This window comes from Opisthocomus hoazin, chromosome 20 (assembly GCF_030867145.1).
Source record: "Opisthocomus hoazin isolate bOpiHoa1 chromosome 20, bOpiHoa1.hap1, whole genome shotgun sequence".
Taxonomy (NCBI): Eukaryota; Metazoa; Chordata; class Aves; order Opisthocomiformes; family Opisthocomidae; genus Opisthocomus; species Opisthocomus hoazin.
The window spans coordinates 16,262,456-16,276,840 of NC_134433.1; the positions used below are offsets into that span (position 1 = coordinate 16,262,456).

The 14,385-nt window shown below is 43.2% G+C and overlaps 1 protein-coding gene across 2 annotated transcripts in view; it reads right to left on the bottom strand.

The window, feature by feature from the left end:
* Positions 1 to 14,385, bottom strand: part of NF1 (neurofibromin 1) — a 95,870-nt gene that overhangs the window by 2,272 nt on the left and 79,213 nt on the right. For both annotated transcript variants that reach the window (XM_075440100.1, XM_075440099.1), the window contains 11 exons: positions 14,241 to 14,381; positions 14,011 to 14,137; positions 13,328 to 13,459; positions 12,669 to 12,804; positions 11,675 to 11,832; positions 10,633 to 10,755; positions 9,805 to 9,932; positions 8,989 to 9,089; positions 7,671 to 7,813; positions 6,783 to 6,829; positions 5,777 to 5,993 (listed from right to left, as the gene is read on the bottom strand). In XM_075440100.1, the coding sequence (XP_075296215.1) occupies positions 5,777 to 5,993; positions 6,783 to 6,829; positions 7,671 to 7,813; positions 8,989 to 9,089; positions 9,805 to 9,932; positions 10,633 to 10,755; positions 11,675 to 11,832; positions 12,669 to 12,804; positions 13,328 to 13,459; positions 14,011 to 14,137; positions 14,241 to 14,381 (1,453 nt within the window). The remainder of the gene's footprint in view (positions 1 to 5,776; positions 5,994 to 6,782; positions 6,830 to 7,670; positions 7,814 to 8,988; positions 9,090 to 9,804; positions 9,933 to 10,632; positions 10,756 to 11,674; positions 11,833 to 12,668; positions 12,805 to 13,327; positions 13,460 to 14,010; positions 14,138 to 14,240; positions 14,382 to 14,385) is intronic.

Consider the following 14,385-nt stretch of genomic DNA (forward strand, 5'->3'; position numbering starts at 1 on the left):
GGACTTTGACCAGATACGACACCTCCCCAGGTTACAGCGCGATGCCGGCTCACGCAGACGTATGCACTCACCTACACACAACGTGACTCGCATGACGCGTCTGAATACTCTTCCCTGCCCCCCCCCAGTTGCAGACAGAGTTTGATGTTAGTTTAATCTGCCTCCAACAACAAAAGACAAAATACTCTGGCCTACAGGCACTGGCTGATCTATTTCAATCCGTGCTACTTCCCTGAAACCATATGAAAATAGAGAGGGGTATGAACTGTTCACTGAGTGCACCTTACAGCTCTTGAAACAGAAATAGGAATTTTATTTCGTATGGGAAATAGCACTCAAAAATGTTCACCTGGCAGATGAAGGGTTCCCCTCCATCCGCAAAGCATTCGCACCAGCACCCGTACCCACGGAACACACCAAATGCAAGCCCTCCCTTCCTGACGCGTTCTGAGAGGACCAAGCAATGACAGAGTTTGACTCCAGGCTCTTCCAGCTGTTGCGCTCTCTAGGAGGAAGAATCGACAGACTCGGATCTGTCTGCTCCTTCCAGCCAAAAATCCACGACTGCTACGAAACAGGGGAATGGCGGAGTGGGGAAGGCTCAGTTCTGAACCCGCAGAACTCTGCTGCAATGGCAGAGGCTGATTCTTGCTACCAGGGAAGATCCGTATGTATTCGAGCACCTAAAACTCCCCTCCACGCTGAATCTTGGCTCACAAACGAAGATCAGTACAAGTACAGAACGTACAAATCAATGTCTGGAGGACTCTGTCTCATTGCCAGGAGGCAGGAAAGGCTCAGCTGGCTTCTTTTGCACACAGCAGAACAGAACTGATGCAGGTATTCACTTCCAGAGTGAAGTGTCCAAGTGCAGACACCAATTGCAATGATGTAAACTCTGGCGAATTGAGAGTAAAAAAAAAGAATCAACATTAACTTCTAACAAGGACAACTACAGAACCAGTTGTCTAAGCAGGGTGTTAACAGGAAACACAGCGGGAACAGAGGAGTCTGGAAATCCTTCCAAGATCTGCTGTCGCAGAAGTTCAGCTCCACCAAAAGCAGGAGGCAGGTTATGGCGTACGAGCTGTGGATGGAACCTGACGGGCTTTATATCGCAGTGCACACTCTTTTCTGTGAAGCTTTGGACGTTCTCTGCAGGACAAAGTAACTCTATTATGTTTTGCTGAAAGAACAACACCAAACCAACCTCAAAATGAACTGCTTTAGCCTAAGTGTCATGCTGACGTGACGACAGCACCCGAAAGCCTTGCTGTGAGCCATTAACTCCAACGCTTTGGACACGGGAACCTGAAGATATAAAAGCTGAGACTTCCGTCTAACACAGACATGCTTCCAATCAATTATTACTTCTATGCTCACGCTACCATGAGTTAATTGTTCCTGCAGCAGTATCTCAGTGTAGCTGTCACACTATTTCTGCAAAAAAACGGGTACGTTTGACGTGTGTTTGGCAACACTCTCCACACTTCTGGTACATGTGCAGCATCAGAATGAATAGCAGGAGGGGTGCTTTTATGCGAGAGGCTAAAAGTACCATCAGCAGCAAAAATTACAATGTCTGACAGTGAATAAAGAGGTTAGAACAAAATCCTATTACTGTAAATGACATATCCCACAGTTATGTCTCGTTCCCATAAGAAACTGATTCTGACTGGCATTAGCAAGAACAAAGACCGCTCTGCATTGCACAGACGTATAGGGACAATTCCAAAGCTCCAGCCAGAAGCCGGCTGCAGGCTACATCGTCCTTCCCCTCCTCGTATGAGCTCACAAAAACCACACACTATGATGGGAATAGGAAGCAACCCACAGGTGTGAGCAAAAAACCCTCTCCTGCAGCTTTTTCTTATTTCTCCATACAGCAGCAGAAATCCAGCGGTGCTGAGTACCCACTTGAGTGAGCTTCTGTCTGCTGCAATTTCGTCCAAAGAACTCCTGTCTGGTTGCCGGTAGCGGGTCACTGAAGTTACAGCTGACTCCCTGTGAACCTAAAGAGCTCACATGAAACAGTTCTTCATTTTAGCTTCACTCCTGCAGCGGAGCAATTTCACACACCAAGCAGCCAAATCTATTCCCTATTGCCAAATCTATGTCCTCCTTACGCATCTGACTGACCTGCTTTGCCCGCACTGTCATCGGCTGTTACTAGCATCACACAAGGAAAGCCACAGCTTTGCACTTACATTGCAGCCATTCCCATCTCAAAAGATCAGTGAACCACTTCTCACGCCACAAGCCCGACCGTGAAGCAGCAGATCAAGCAGTATTTTGTGCAAATACGATGAAAGTAGTGTACCTTGATGAGGAAGCTGCATGAAAGCTGCCTATTTAGAGCAAGGCAGAGAAGCTTCACAGACACAGAATGAAAGAAAAAAATGTAAGTGAACCATGTCCACGACAAGGGGAAGGGAAAGGAGAAGGGACGATGACAGACAAAACATTTCTAAAGAATGATCTCACCTAGTTGCCTCCAGATGCAAGAAAACATTTTTTCATCTATCTGCAACTTAATATATTTGTAACCATAATAAACAACTCACTTGGCTGAAACTAACTTGGTGTGAAGAAGTAACTCAGCTAAATACTTGATTCTCTTGCCCAGCAGCTCTCACATCCGCGTAAGGGGATGACAGATCTGCATCCCTTATTAGTCCCACAGCTGCCTTGCTGTTACAACAAATCCTGTGGCCCACCTCCACGTTCTGTGACTCTTTCAGCAATGATTATCATCTTGGCAGGCATCAGGTCTTCCACCGCTTCCTCCCTCGCTCTCGTCTCTACAGTGTAAACATGACAGCAACGACAATGCCATCCCACACCTCTGGGCACAGCTAATGAGAATGCAAAATTCATGTACGCAGCCATAGAGCTGTACGAAGTGCCAGAGACCAATTACATTTTTAATACAATTAAACAACGTAAGCAGCAAAGCATGTTTTATGCTAAGTTGCACTGGTTAACGTACCAGTTTAAACTAGTGAAACTGTACTTGGACTAAAGTGGAGCAGTGTGATAAATATGGGATGAAGGAGCAGAACGAAAAGCTCCGTGTCGTGACCTGGTCCACAGCTTGAGAGAGCTGGAGATCCTGATCAAACCCCAAGGCTTTGTATTCAAACCGCTAGACTGACGCGAGCATGCTCAAGGACATGGGCAAGACACTAATGAACCGCAAGCGATGATGGGCAAACGCCGCTTGGACTGCACAGCAAGAGCAAGGCTTTCGTAGAGCAGTCAGCACTCCAGGCTGTTCCACACCAGCCGGAAACACCTGGCAAGGCCGACTCTGCATAAAGATGCCTCCAGTCTGGTTACAGAAAAATGGAACCGTTCGTAATCTCCTGGCCTTCATATTGGTCTTTCAAAATTTAATTTCCAAGCAAACCATGCCCAGAGCGTCACAACTGCATTGGCACAGACCCCACAGTCTCCTGAACACGCTCACTAGCTCCTAACTCCAGCCATGGGCATGGGTTTGTAACCAGCGTTTGCTAAAAGCCATCTGTTTGCAGAACACTTAAAGAAATTTTTGACGAGCTGGATTGTTTCCTTCCTCTTAGCTAACAAAGGAAGAAGGAATAGAAAGTGAGGCATAAGGAAGGAAGACATTCACGTAGTGAAGCGCTTTTTTCACTAGTAGAGGGCCTAATTCTGCATCACCACTTCATCCTCGCAAAAAGAACCGGCAGAGCTGCCGCCGACACCACGTTCTGAGTGGAAAGATGCTGCCATAACGTGCCTGCTTTCACACTGACAGCAAGGGCTATTTTTTCCCTGTTTAATTTTATCCTTCTCCCTGTTCTAACATCACAGATAATTCTTAGCTGTATATTAAATAAGAAAGTTTCTATTGCACCACTTTCCTTTTCCATAACCTTGGTTGTTATCTGTACCTGCAGTCTGTTAGGAGTTTTAATACAGAAATATTTCTATATACCAGACGAATTGCATGACGATATAATACAGAGGCTGCATTACATATTCATAACATATAACGGACATAGTGAACTGTTAAGTAGAACAGCAGTCTGTAGAACTCCTTCAAACTCAGCTTCTGCCTGTTCCCATCACCCAAATCCCACGGGATTCCCGGACGGCCCCAGGAAGCCCCTTTCAGGCCAGCGCTCCCGGTGTTCTCAGGCAGGAACACAGGACAGGGAACAGCAGCAACAGCTGTCTCCTTCAGGCTACAAAGTAGCAGAGAAAGAGGTAACAACTGGGCAAAATATGCTTCATCCCACTTTCTCTCCTCACTTTGGATAATGGTATTTAATGGAACAAATCATCTTGAATTGGCAGGAAACTGGAAAGCAAATCCTGGTTTGAGTCTATTTAGACCGACAGGCATCTTCAAATCGAAGTCTAGAACACAGCACCAGTGTCAAGAAGGCGATCTCCCCAGATCTGAACTGTTTAAACTGGCTTCTCATACTGGGAAATATCAAGTAGTAATCATTTTTCACTGCATTAAACAGAAATCCCTATTCCCAAATACTCGCACACAGAGCACTGTCTCCCCTCTGCACGTGCCTCGCGCCTGCGCCACCCACCACAGCGCACAGAGCACACGCGCAGCATCTCTGAGCAAAGCGGTACCCAGAGGAGCAGATTTCTCGCAGAGAGCTAAATGAAGCTCAGCAGAGCTCACTGCAGGGCCGGCAGAAACCAGCGAACAAGAGAGTGAAAAAACCCAGCACCCTCTGTAAATGTGACCCCTAAACACAAATGGTTTCCAGCCCTCCATCGAGGGTAGCAACAAAGCAGAAACAAAAGTCGACTGACTTCAGTGTTTGGAACTGCAACAGCTAAATCATCCTTTAAGAAGTATCACACAGTATAACTTCTATGACAAAGAAGAGTAAAGAACCTCCTCAGTATACCAGACACTAATCCAAAATCACTTCAGGAAGAGTCTTCATGCAGATTTCTTTGACGTAAATTCCATTTTCTTCCTATATTTAACTTCCTCTAGCTTATGCCTCATCTGCTATACTGAGTAATTTTTACTCTCTTTTTTTCATTTTTCACCCTGAACGTTTATGCTGTTGAATTTAACCCCTGCATTTCCCTGGAACCCCCTTCTCCCCAAGCCAGAAGGAATTTAGTGGGTTTTTTCATTTACCACCTTTGATGGCTATTGTTTTCCTGAATGCCTTCATTTCCTCAGCAGCATGTTTCTGACAATCCAATAGTCTGAACTGACCCAGCATTCCACACATATCCCCATGAACACTTTTCTTCCTTCAAGGGAGAATACGACCGCCATGGATGCTGCCTACAAGAGCCCTGGCATAAATCATCTCGTCAGCTGCCACCGTGCCAGCCCAGACACCCTCTTCCAAGGCACAGTGCCGCACTATTTTTCCTACTATGTGCTACCTTGGAGTGCCCAGACAGGTGTTATTCTCCTTGCAAAATATCGTTCTTGCATATTTATATTTATCAGTTTACAAGGCTCCACTGCTGCATATGTTCCACATCAAGATGCAGTTGCCGTTCGTTCTGATGCATTGAATGCTATTTCTGTCACGTGTAACGACCTGGAAGACAGCTTTGGTGCTGGACAAAATCCAGCATCGGAAAGAGCAGTGCAGCAGCTTAGTGAACAGTTTGATCTTCATTTGACTTCAGAATGCAGTGATGTTTGATGCACAAACACACCCAAAGAGACGAGGAGACTAAGTGTTTGGCTACAAAACCAGTAAATTCACTACGTTTCCCTCATGGATGTAGTACCAGAAGAGCTACTGACCTGGGGAGTGCTGGGAAGTCGCGAGCGAGGTCATGGAATTGGAAAGGTTAAGGTTAGCAGTAATGCTAAGCTGGCTCTGCACTGCAGGAGGATACGGAGATGTGGGCGTCAGGAGAGATTCTTCACTGGTCTCCTCATCAATTCCAGGCAAATACGTGTCAATCAAGGCATCAAGAAACTTCACTATGAGCTCAGCATAATCTGGGATTTGTGTTTGCTGTGGGTGACAGGACAGGGAAGGAAAAAAAATATTACATCTTTTCTTTCTACTTGTCTGTCCATATGAGCTTCGCCCCAGAACTCACTCTAATACCGCACTGGTTTTCCGTGAAAATTTTAAGAAGCATTTGGTGTGAGTATGCGTAAAACCTGATCTGTGGTCTTTGCCAGATTAATCTAAATGCACAACTAAAGACCACCTGTAGGCATAATTTCAGGAGTGCGTGGAAGGACGAAGCCAAAAAGCAGAGACTGCTTGGGCCCTGAGGTGAGCTGCCACCGCCCCCCGCCCCCACCCCGCTCCCGAAGGCCACGGCCCCGTGCGCTGCCTCTCCTGCTGCGATGCCAGAGGCAACAACCGGCAGCACAGCTGGCCAGTGCTCGATGCATTGGTTCTGCTGTAACACTGAACTTATCCTTACGGAATTCTCACACCAATTATCAGCTTAATCCCCTACACTGTAAGAGGGACACAGCGAACCAAGGACTCTGAACTACGCTGCACACCCAAGGCCCCTCAGGGAATTTGGGAGCAGTAGCCAGGTGCCTTCCCACACCCGACTGCTTCCACCCAGCTTCGGGAACTGGACCTTACTGAGTCTATCAAGGTATCTGCTGCAGGCTCAGAAACTGTTGTACCTATAAAAGTGAGCCTGACATTGCTAACTTTCTTGTATAAATTCTACGGCTTGTCATTTATCAGCATCTTTCCTGGAGCACCAATGTGCTTTACACAGAAAATGAAGACAGATCACCCATGAATTTATACACAGTGTGCTGTTCTTACCTTAGAAAATGGGCCAGCGAACCTCCATAACCCATTAAATCCGAAACCTACAACAACAAATTGAACGTTAGCACAAAACCACAGTGGTCACCTGACAGAAAACAACAGAAAGTACAGGCAGGTCATCACCGGGACTCGCTTAGGCACGGAAATGAAATATTTTGAGTTGGAAACGCAACACTAGATGCTGTCCAAACCATGTAGAAGATAAAATCCCAACATTTTAATTTGTATATGAAATACGTGAGTTAGAAAAACCTTGAGATCTCAGGACTGTTATGCAAGAAATTCTGGATGGTATTTTAAAAGGTAAATTTAGCCTGTGAATACACATTTCACTTTAAAAGTTACATCAACATTTACGTTTTTCTCAGCTGTCATCTGTTTCTCATGGATCTTCCTGGCAAGTTCTTGATTAAGGACTACAAAAAAATATTTAGGTTTTAAGTGCTGACGTGTCACATGAAATTGAGCTTATGCACTGAAAAACAAACACTGTTCTATGGAATTTACCAATAGTTACATCAACCCCTAACTTACAAGGTTAACTTAAAACTCATCGTTTATCACCACCATTCATGTTCTGTATTTCTCTGAATTGGTTAGTGGAAACAGAATACTGAGTTTCAACTTCTTTGGACTCATGTACATGGTGTAATACTTTTAATTTTTGGTGCACAGCTGCAGCAAGCAGTTTTGATATTCGTGTCAGCAGGGTTTTATTAACACACAACTCTTATTTTTACTAGGATATATGACGTTGGAGAGATGCCACACGAGACTGACTGCCTGTTCTATTAGGGCTGCAATAATTTTGAAACATTTTCGGTAGTAAATCTGACTTAAAATACAGCGTTTTTAAAAAAAAAAAAACAGGAAAATATTTACTCTGTAGATAAGAAGTTTGGTACTGGGGTGGAGACTCTTCATGGTAGACAACACTCTGAACAATCCCATGAATCGGATTCAACAAATTTGGATCCTGGCACAGCGATAACAGGGTATTGATCTTGGAATCCAATAAATTATGCCTGAAGAAAAGAGAAGTGGCTTGGTTTTTGTTCATTAAACAAAATAATTCTGCAGTTCCCAACTGACTTTAGCAAACAGCAGTTCAGGTGGGATTTTCAAAACCTCCGTGATTTCAGAAGCAGAACACAATTCCTATACATGGTCAGCGAGAACTCTTACGATCTGTAATACTTTCGAAAAATTGTACCAACCAGATAACCCATTAAAGCATTTACCTAGCACTTGAAATTGCAAGTATTTTAATTGTTTTCAACCAGAAAATTATTCACTGGATCTGTGCACATGTCAGAGCTGGAATTTCAAGGCAGCTTTTTACAGGGTTCTGCCTCGTTCGAGCTCCCTTGCGGATCTCATGCACTTTTGGGGTTTTTTTATACAAATGCCAGTTACTTACAATTGTGGTTTCAATAAGTCACAGAACTTGTATGTGGCTTTGACCATTACTTTATAAAGCCAGAAAAAGGTAGCGTCATTTTTAACTCAGGCACAGGTCAGTTTTAAAAGTCTACTGATGTTAATCTCTGATAGTTGGCTTCCCCTTACACACACTGACTCCAGCGAATACTACTTTTAACTGGTATCCAAAGAAATACGTCCAAAAAATATCCTGAACAATGCTTCCAACCAGTTTTGATACACACTTGGGGTACTGATTAAAAAACCTGAGTCTGACTGGGGACAAAACAATATTCAAGCAGCAGTATATGCTGCCTTCTACGGGAAGGTACATGAACGCATGACGATGTAATCGGAGTCTCCGCAGTAAGTGCTAACGCCATGCCAGGTCACCAGCGCAGAGCAACGGCAGCAGGGATGCCGCAAGCTGCTGGACGCAGCCGGTGGCTGCACAGCCAGCTCCCCCGCCGCAGGCACAGAGCTCTGCCACCCTCTGCCACCCGCCTGGCCAGGTGACGCTGCACAGCGTGGCGGGGGACCACCCGTGGCGGGGGGATCTGAGGATGCCTCTTCTGGTAAGGACACTATATTCACTTAACACAGGGAAAAAGGATGATTCTCAGATTGCTATGGACATCTGTCTCCACCAGCCACGGACAGATGGCAGCGAGTGACCTGCAAGTCAGCAGGCACCCTGCACACGCTTGTGCTGCTCCAGAGACCTCTCGCAGGAAGGGCCGAGCACAGAGTCATCAGAAACAGAGCTCTGGATACTCACACAACAGGAAAGACCTTTGGGAAGACAACACTGGCTTCTGCCAGATACTCGTACAGAATCCGCTGGTCAAACTCATCAGTAGTGTACTTCACTAATGTTGCCTGTCATAAGGTAAAGGATTTAATTAGCACGCGTCTAACGCAGTTTGAGTAGTTACAGGTTTCTGTTCTCGTTGAGCTTAAGGTTTTAAGATTTCTGAATCGCAGAGAGCAGCATTACCAAAAGATTAATTTATGTCCTCTTTGGACATGGAATCACGTTATTTTATGTGTATGTGGGAAACAATAAAAACAGTTGGTAATAGCTTCTATTTCGGAAAAAAATTCAGCTAGTCAATTTTTGACAGAAGTGGGCAACTGAGTCTTTCTGAATTATATCAGGAGTGGTAACTGTATCGGTACACCTGAAGAAAGCATGACCATACTGTACTCGGATTACTAGTTAACCATTTTGAAATGGAATCATGCTGCAATTCCAACAATTTTCATTTCTTAACTTTACCTATATTAATACTGTTTTATTATATAAAATTGGTTCGTGATAAAAATCTGCCAGGAAAACGGGACAATTGTTGGACATGTTCTACAAAACAACACAGAATAATGAAAATTCAGTATTTGCTCTTAAAGAGCATTTAAATACATTTCTAAAGGTGATTCCTAGAAAGTTGGAAGCACAGCATCAAAAGAATGGACTTGACCATCACAGTGGCTCTGATCTATGTGAATTTCAAAACACTGCGGGGAACGCGTATGCTTCTTTGGAAGACAAGAGAGAATCAGCAAATAACAGACAGCACACAGAAAGAAAGCTTACAAGAACTGTAAGCAGCAGGGCTTGAATTTTTGGGTCAGTCAGAACTTCTTCATCTAGGAGGACATTGGACTCCGAAACAGAAACCTTTCGAAGATGTGGGTGTTGCTGCGGTGATATTCTCTGGGTTTCTGCCAGACAAAAAAGAGCAACTCATCCAAAGCAAAATACACCCAAACTCAAAACAGAATTAGCTCTTGCACAACAACTTCAGACACACGCAAACTTCAGAATTCAGCAGCCTTTTCATAAAGTAGAAAAGCAACAACTACGCTGTCAGACTAGACCACTACATGGGATGTATTACCAAATGGTAGAGAAGAACCCCAATTTCCCACTTAGTGAAATACAGGCCCAGGGGTGTAAGTACCATCCTCGGGGTCAGGCAGCAGACTGACGTCAGATGCAACAGAAGAACCCTGGTCTTGCATTGCAATTGGGGATGGGGGCACAGGAAGCAGATGTGGGAGAAGATGAAGAGAGGCATTCTAGGCATTAGGTCACATTCCATCTCCTGCAGAAATCTGCAGCTAGGGCTTATTCACTTCTAAAAAGCCAAATTTTATTTATTTCATTTCACTCCTGTATGCAGTACTTTCTAGCGGCCCTTTATTCTGCACCTGCAAACTGAGCGACTCTAATTCAAACCTCAGTTGCCAGCAATATGGCAGACTCTGCTCTCCAGAAGCCACTGTTTCTAAGAAAGATATTTCTCCCTTACCTTGTAGTAACCTAGGCACATCAACATTGAATTTTGAAATAATCCTTTGTATATATATACAAAGCATTTATAATTAGTATTACTCTTAAAATGTTAGTCCTGTTTCTCACCCATTTCATAATCATTTTCGGCTACTCTCCTCATTTTGGGAGGCGTTGTGATTCCAGATTCCATGTCTTGCCTTTTAGGAGCCTTTGTGTCCGATATCAAATGGTCAAAACTTTTCCTTGTACCTAAAAACAATTTATCAGGCAATTAAAAACATTAAACCTAAATCCATTTCCTAACTATTTCTGATTTTCTGGCCAAGCCACTCTCCTATCTACAACGTATTGATAGGAATCTGGGGACATTTTCACCATTTTCAGGGATGGTACAGAAAATACGATCACACCATGCCGCTCTCCATCACAGTTTCCAAAATGCTTCACAATACATATGAGGAAAGCATGCAATTTATTCAAATATGTAAGCTGTGGGCATGCTATGGTTTCCTGGTCAACACATCACATCAAATAAACATGCCAAAATGTGACTACTGAAAAGGAAGCAGTAATAGGATTGTCATGAAAGAAATGCCCTTCTTCTTCCACATACACCGTATAACGTAAAAGGGTAACCACAAGTTACGCAAAGCAACTCATCTCGTCTCTCTGGTATTAAGACTTTGCTTGTAAACACGATGCACTGAGAAGCCATGGACAAAAATCAGATTGCTTCCAAAACATGCACGATGTTTTGGGACCATCTCTTCTAGCGCAGGACACAGCATCCAATGTAGTAGCTAAGCTAAGGTGCTCAGCTTCTCGGTTTTGCTGAAAGAGGGCTGGTGGCAGAAAATTGGCACTATGACACTTCAGTATCTGCAATATCTTTTTTTTCTTCTTTTTTTTTTAAATTTTTTCTTTTTTCTCCACTGTAACATGCACATTTTGAGTGTCATTCTTGCTTCCCTCCCCATGATCAAAAGAACAGCATTAGTCCTCTTTAACTGTACAGTGTTCTCTGACTTGTATTTTGTAGAAAGTGCATATATTCCTCTGAATCAGGAATAAGCACCTAATGTCAGAATAAATACAAGTATAATTTTTTGCCAGTAACACTTCCTGAGGTATTCTGTAAACAAATTAGTAAATTAGTTATCTTAGTAACCTAGAAGCTTTTTAGTGTTCGCTTGTGAAGGCTGCCCCATATCCAAACTCATGGACTTTCGTGTTCGAGGGCTTATCTGTCCCACTGTCGGGTAACTGGCAGCCAGATGTCTGTCTGACCCCTTTGGTGATGACCAGGGTTGATTTTCCTTTAGTGTCCTGAAAGTGCAGAAAAATTAAATTAAGAAAAATCTTCAAAACTGCGCACATTTAGGCAAAAAACTGTCTTACTTATAACTAGCCAAACTATTCTTTGTTAAATCCTTCTTTCCTAACCAGGTTAATCTCCCAAAAATACATATTAAGAAATAGTAATTACTTTCCTTGCAAAAAAAGTCTGAGCTAGTAATAACTACCAGTCTGATATAAATGTAACGATCAAGACATAAAATATAAAGCATGGAAAGAACACAGGCAAATCAGCCTAAGAGGCAAGATAAAAGATATTTAGTAATCAGCTACTCCATACTGGATGCTAAACAGAGAGACACTGAGTGAAGTGCTCCCCGTTGAGAGCAACTGGCTCTCCACGTCACTTCTAGGCTGATTTCTTAGCTTATCGCTGTGGCTGCTTAAAGACAGGCCATGAGGTGTCAAGATTTTCCAGCGACCCGGACCAAGTGATTACTCAGCACATGCCTTGAAGCTCTTCAAAGCATAAACAAAACTTTCTTCTAAAATACAAACAAAACATGAGCTGAACTAGGTCTTGTAGAAAGACCTTAGGCAAAGACTTTAACAACCTCCAAAGCAGTTAAGCTCTGAAATGGCTTTACCAATCTCAAAATTAAATCTATAGGAATTTGACACCCAAATTTCTTTGATTCTCGATCACAGAGTAAGTAGCACATTGATCTGGAAACCGTAACAGAACATTAACTTAGCTTTATGAATGTGGGTTTCAGTTTTCAATATACCACAAGTTACCTTTAGATAGCTTACTAAAGCAAACAGACATTGAGATTTGGATAACTTCTAAAAGCTAGACAACCAACCTATAGCTAGTGTCACTGTGATGTACGGGATATGTATCCATAGGAACATTCTCCATTGAAACGTCTGTCAACAGGAGAGACTTCCTATGTTTTAGGCTGCAGCGACTTCGAACTTCCTCAGATACCGTCAGCAAAGCTAAAAATTCACAGAAAGCTAACGTAAGTTTTCCACAGCAGGAATACATTGAAGAATGTAAGCAATATTGCATCAATTTCATTTTTTACTTAGTATAAAGAAGATCTTTGAGATGTAATTACACCTTACTGAAATGTACAGACTAAAAGCAGATCATTTAAAAAGAATCACAGCCCCCACCCAGTTACAATTACGTGATTTAAACGTTTGCCCTCACATGGTCCCAATTTCTATTTCCAGACCACTAGAAGTTTGAATGTTCTAAGGCACGCACTTAAAGCAAGCAGCCTTCAGCCTCCCTGAAGTATTTCCAAAGTCGCACCGTGGGTCCTGCGCTGGAAGCCTTCAGTCCACAAAAAGCTTTATTGATGTACCCCAGCCTAGCCCAGACTCCTGTCCACCCCCAGTTATGAGTTTCCTTTACGCTGGTACAATTTTATCAACCTAAACCCACCAGGATTCCCACAATAACCCATTCCTGTTCAGTTAGCACAAATTTAAAACAATGTCTGTTTCATTTTACCTGCCAGGTAAGCCACACTCTGGGTGTTCACCTCAAACTTGTCGCAGTTCCTATGTTTGTTAACCAGAGCTAGTAGTGTATGTAAAATCCTTACTGTCCTTGCTACAGTGGTAGGAGAAGGATGCCTGTACCCTAAGAAATGAGGTTAAGAAACCAAATATTGTATTTAATTTTTAATGCACATTTATGCAGCATTAATACGTTGAAAACATGTATAAATATTTTTCAGCATGTTCTCAGGAAACCTCATGTGAACAGTATGGAAGCACAATGTTAACAGAAATTGCACACTGAAGACTAATTTTTTTCTGTCCCTCCCCTCAAAATCACTAACTTCAAATGTCTGTACATATATTGTATCTCCTAAAAGAAACGGTGAGCCTGAACACAAGCAAACATACAAAGACAGCATTCTTGGAGGAAGCAGTAAAGAACGGCAGCAAACGAAGCCACACATCCTGTGACAGTCACGAATCTGTATCATCAGCACTAAGGACCTTCACAGGACATGTCCATGGGACACCTGGCAAAGTCCTTTAGTCAAAGAACATTTAATTCTGGATCTAGTCTGTAACCCGAGTTACTTAAAATCCACCACTCATTTTTTCCCCTTTATACTTAGACTTGTTTTTATCTCTGAACTGAGAGTGTTCATTGAAACAAACAGCAAGACGTATTCTTACCTTTCAGGAGGTGTCCCACAAGTGCGAAGTTGAAGTTGGAATTAAAATTTAGCCCAACAAAATGATCCATCTGCTTGCAGTGCCATTCGAGTGGTCTCCTGATCTCCATAAACACCTCTTCTGGGCTCTGACCCAGAAAAAATAAAATACAGGAGTACCTCATAGAAAGTTACTCATCATATCTCAAGTTTAAGAGGTGACAAATCAGTAATTTAAGCGGGCTTGCTTACCTTATCATTGAATACTCGAAGGCTATCCAAGGTATGCAGATTCTGCTCGAGCAGCGCTGTGCCTGCGGAGTACAAGTTGACTTCATCCAGCTGCAGTACGGCCATCGCTACCCAAAAGAGCGCCTTGTGCATGGGCGAGTCCTAG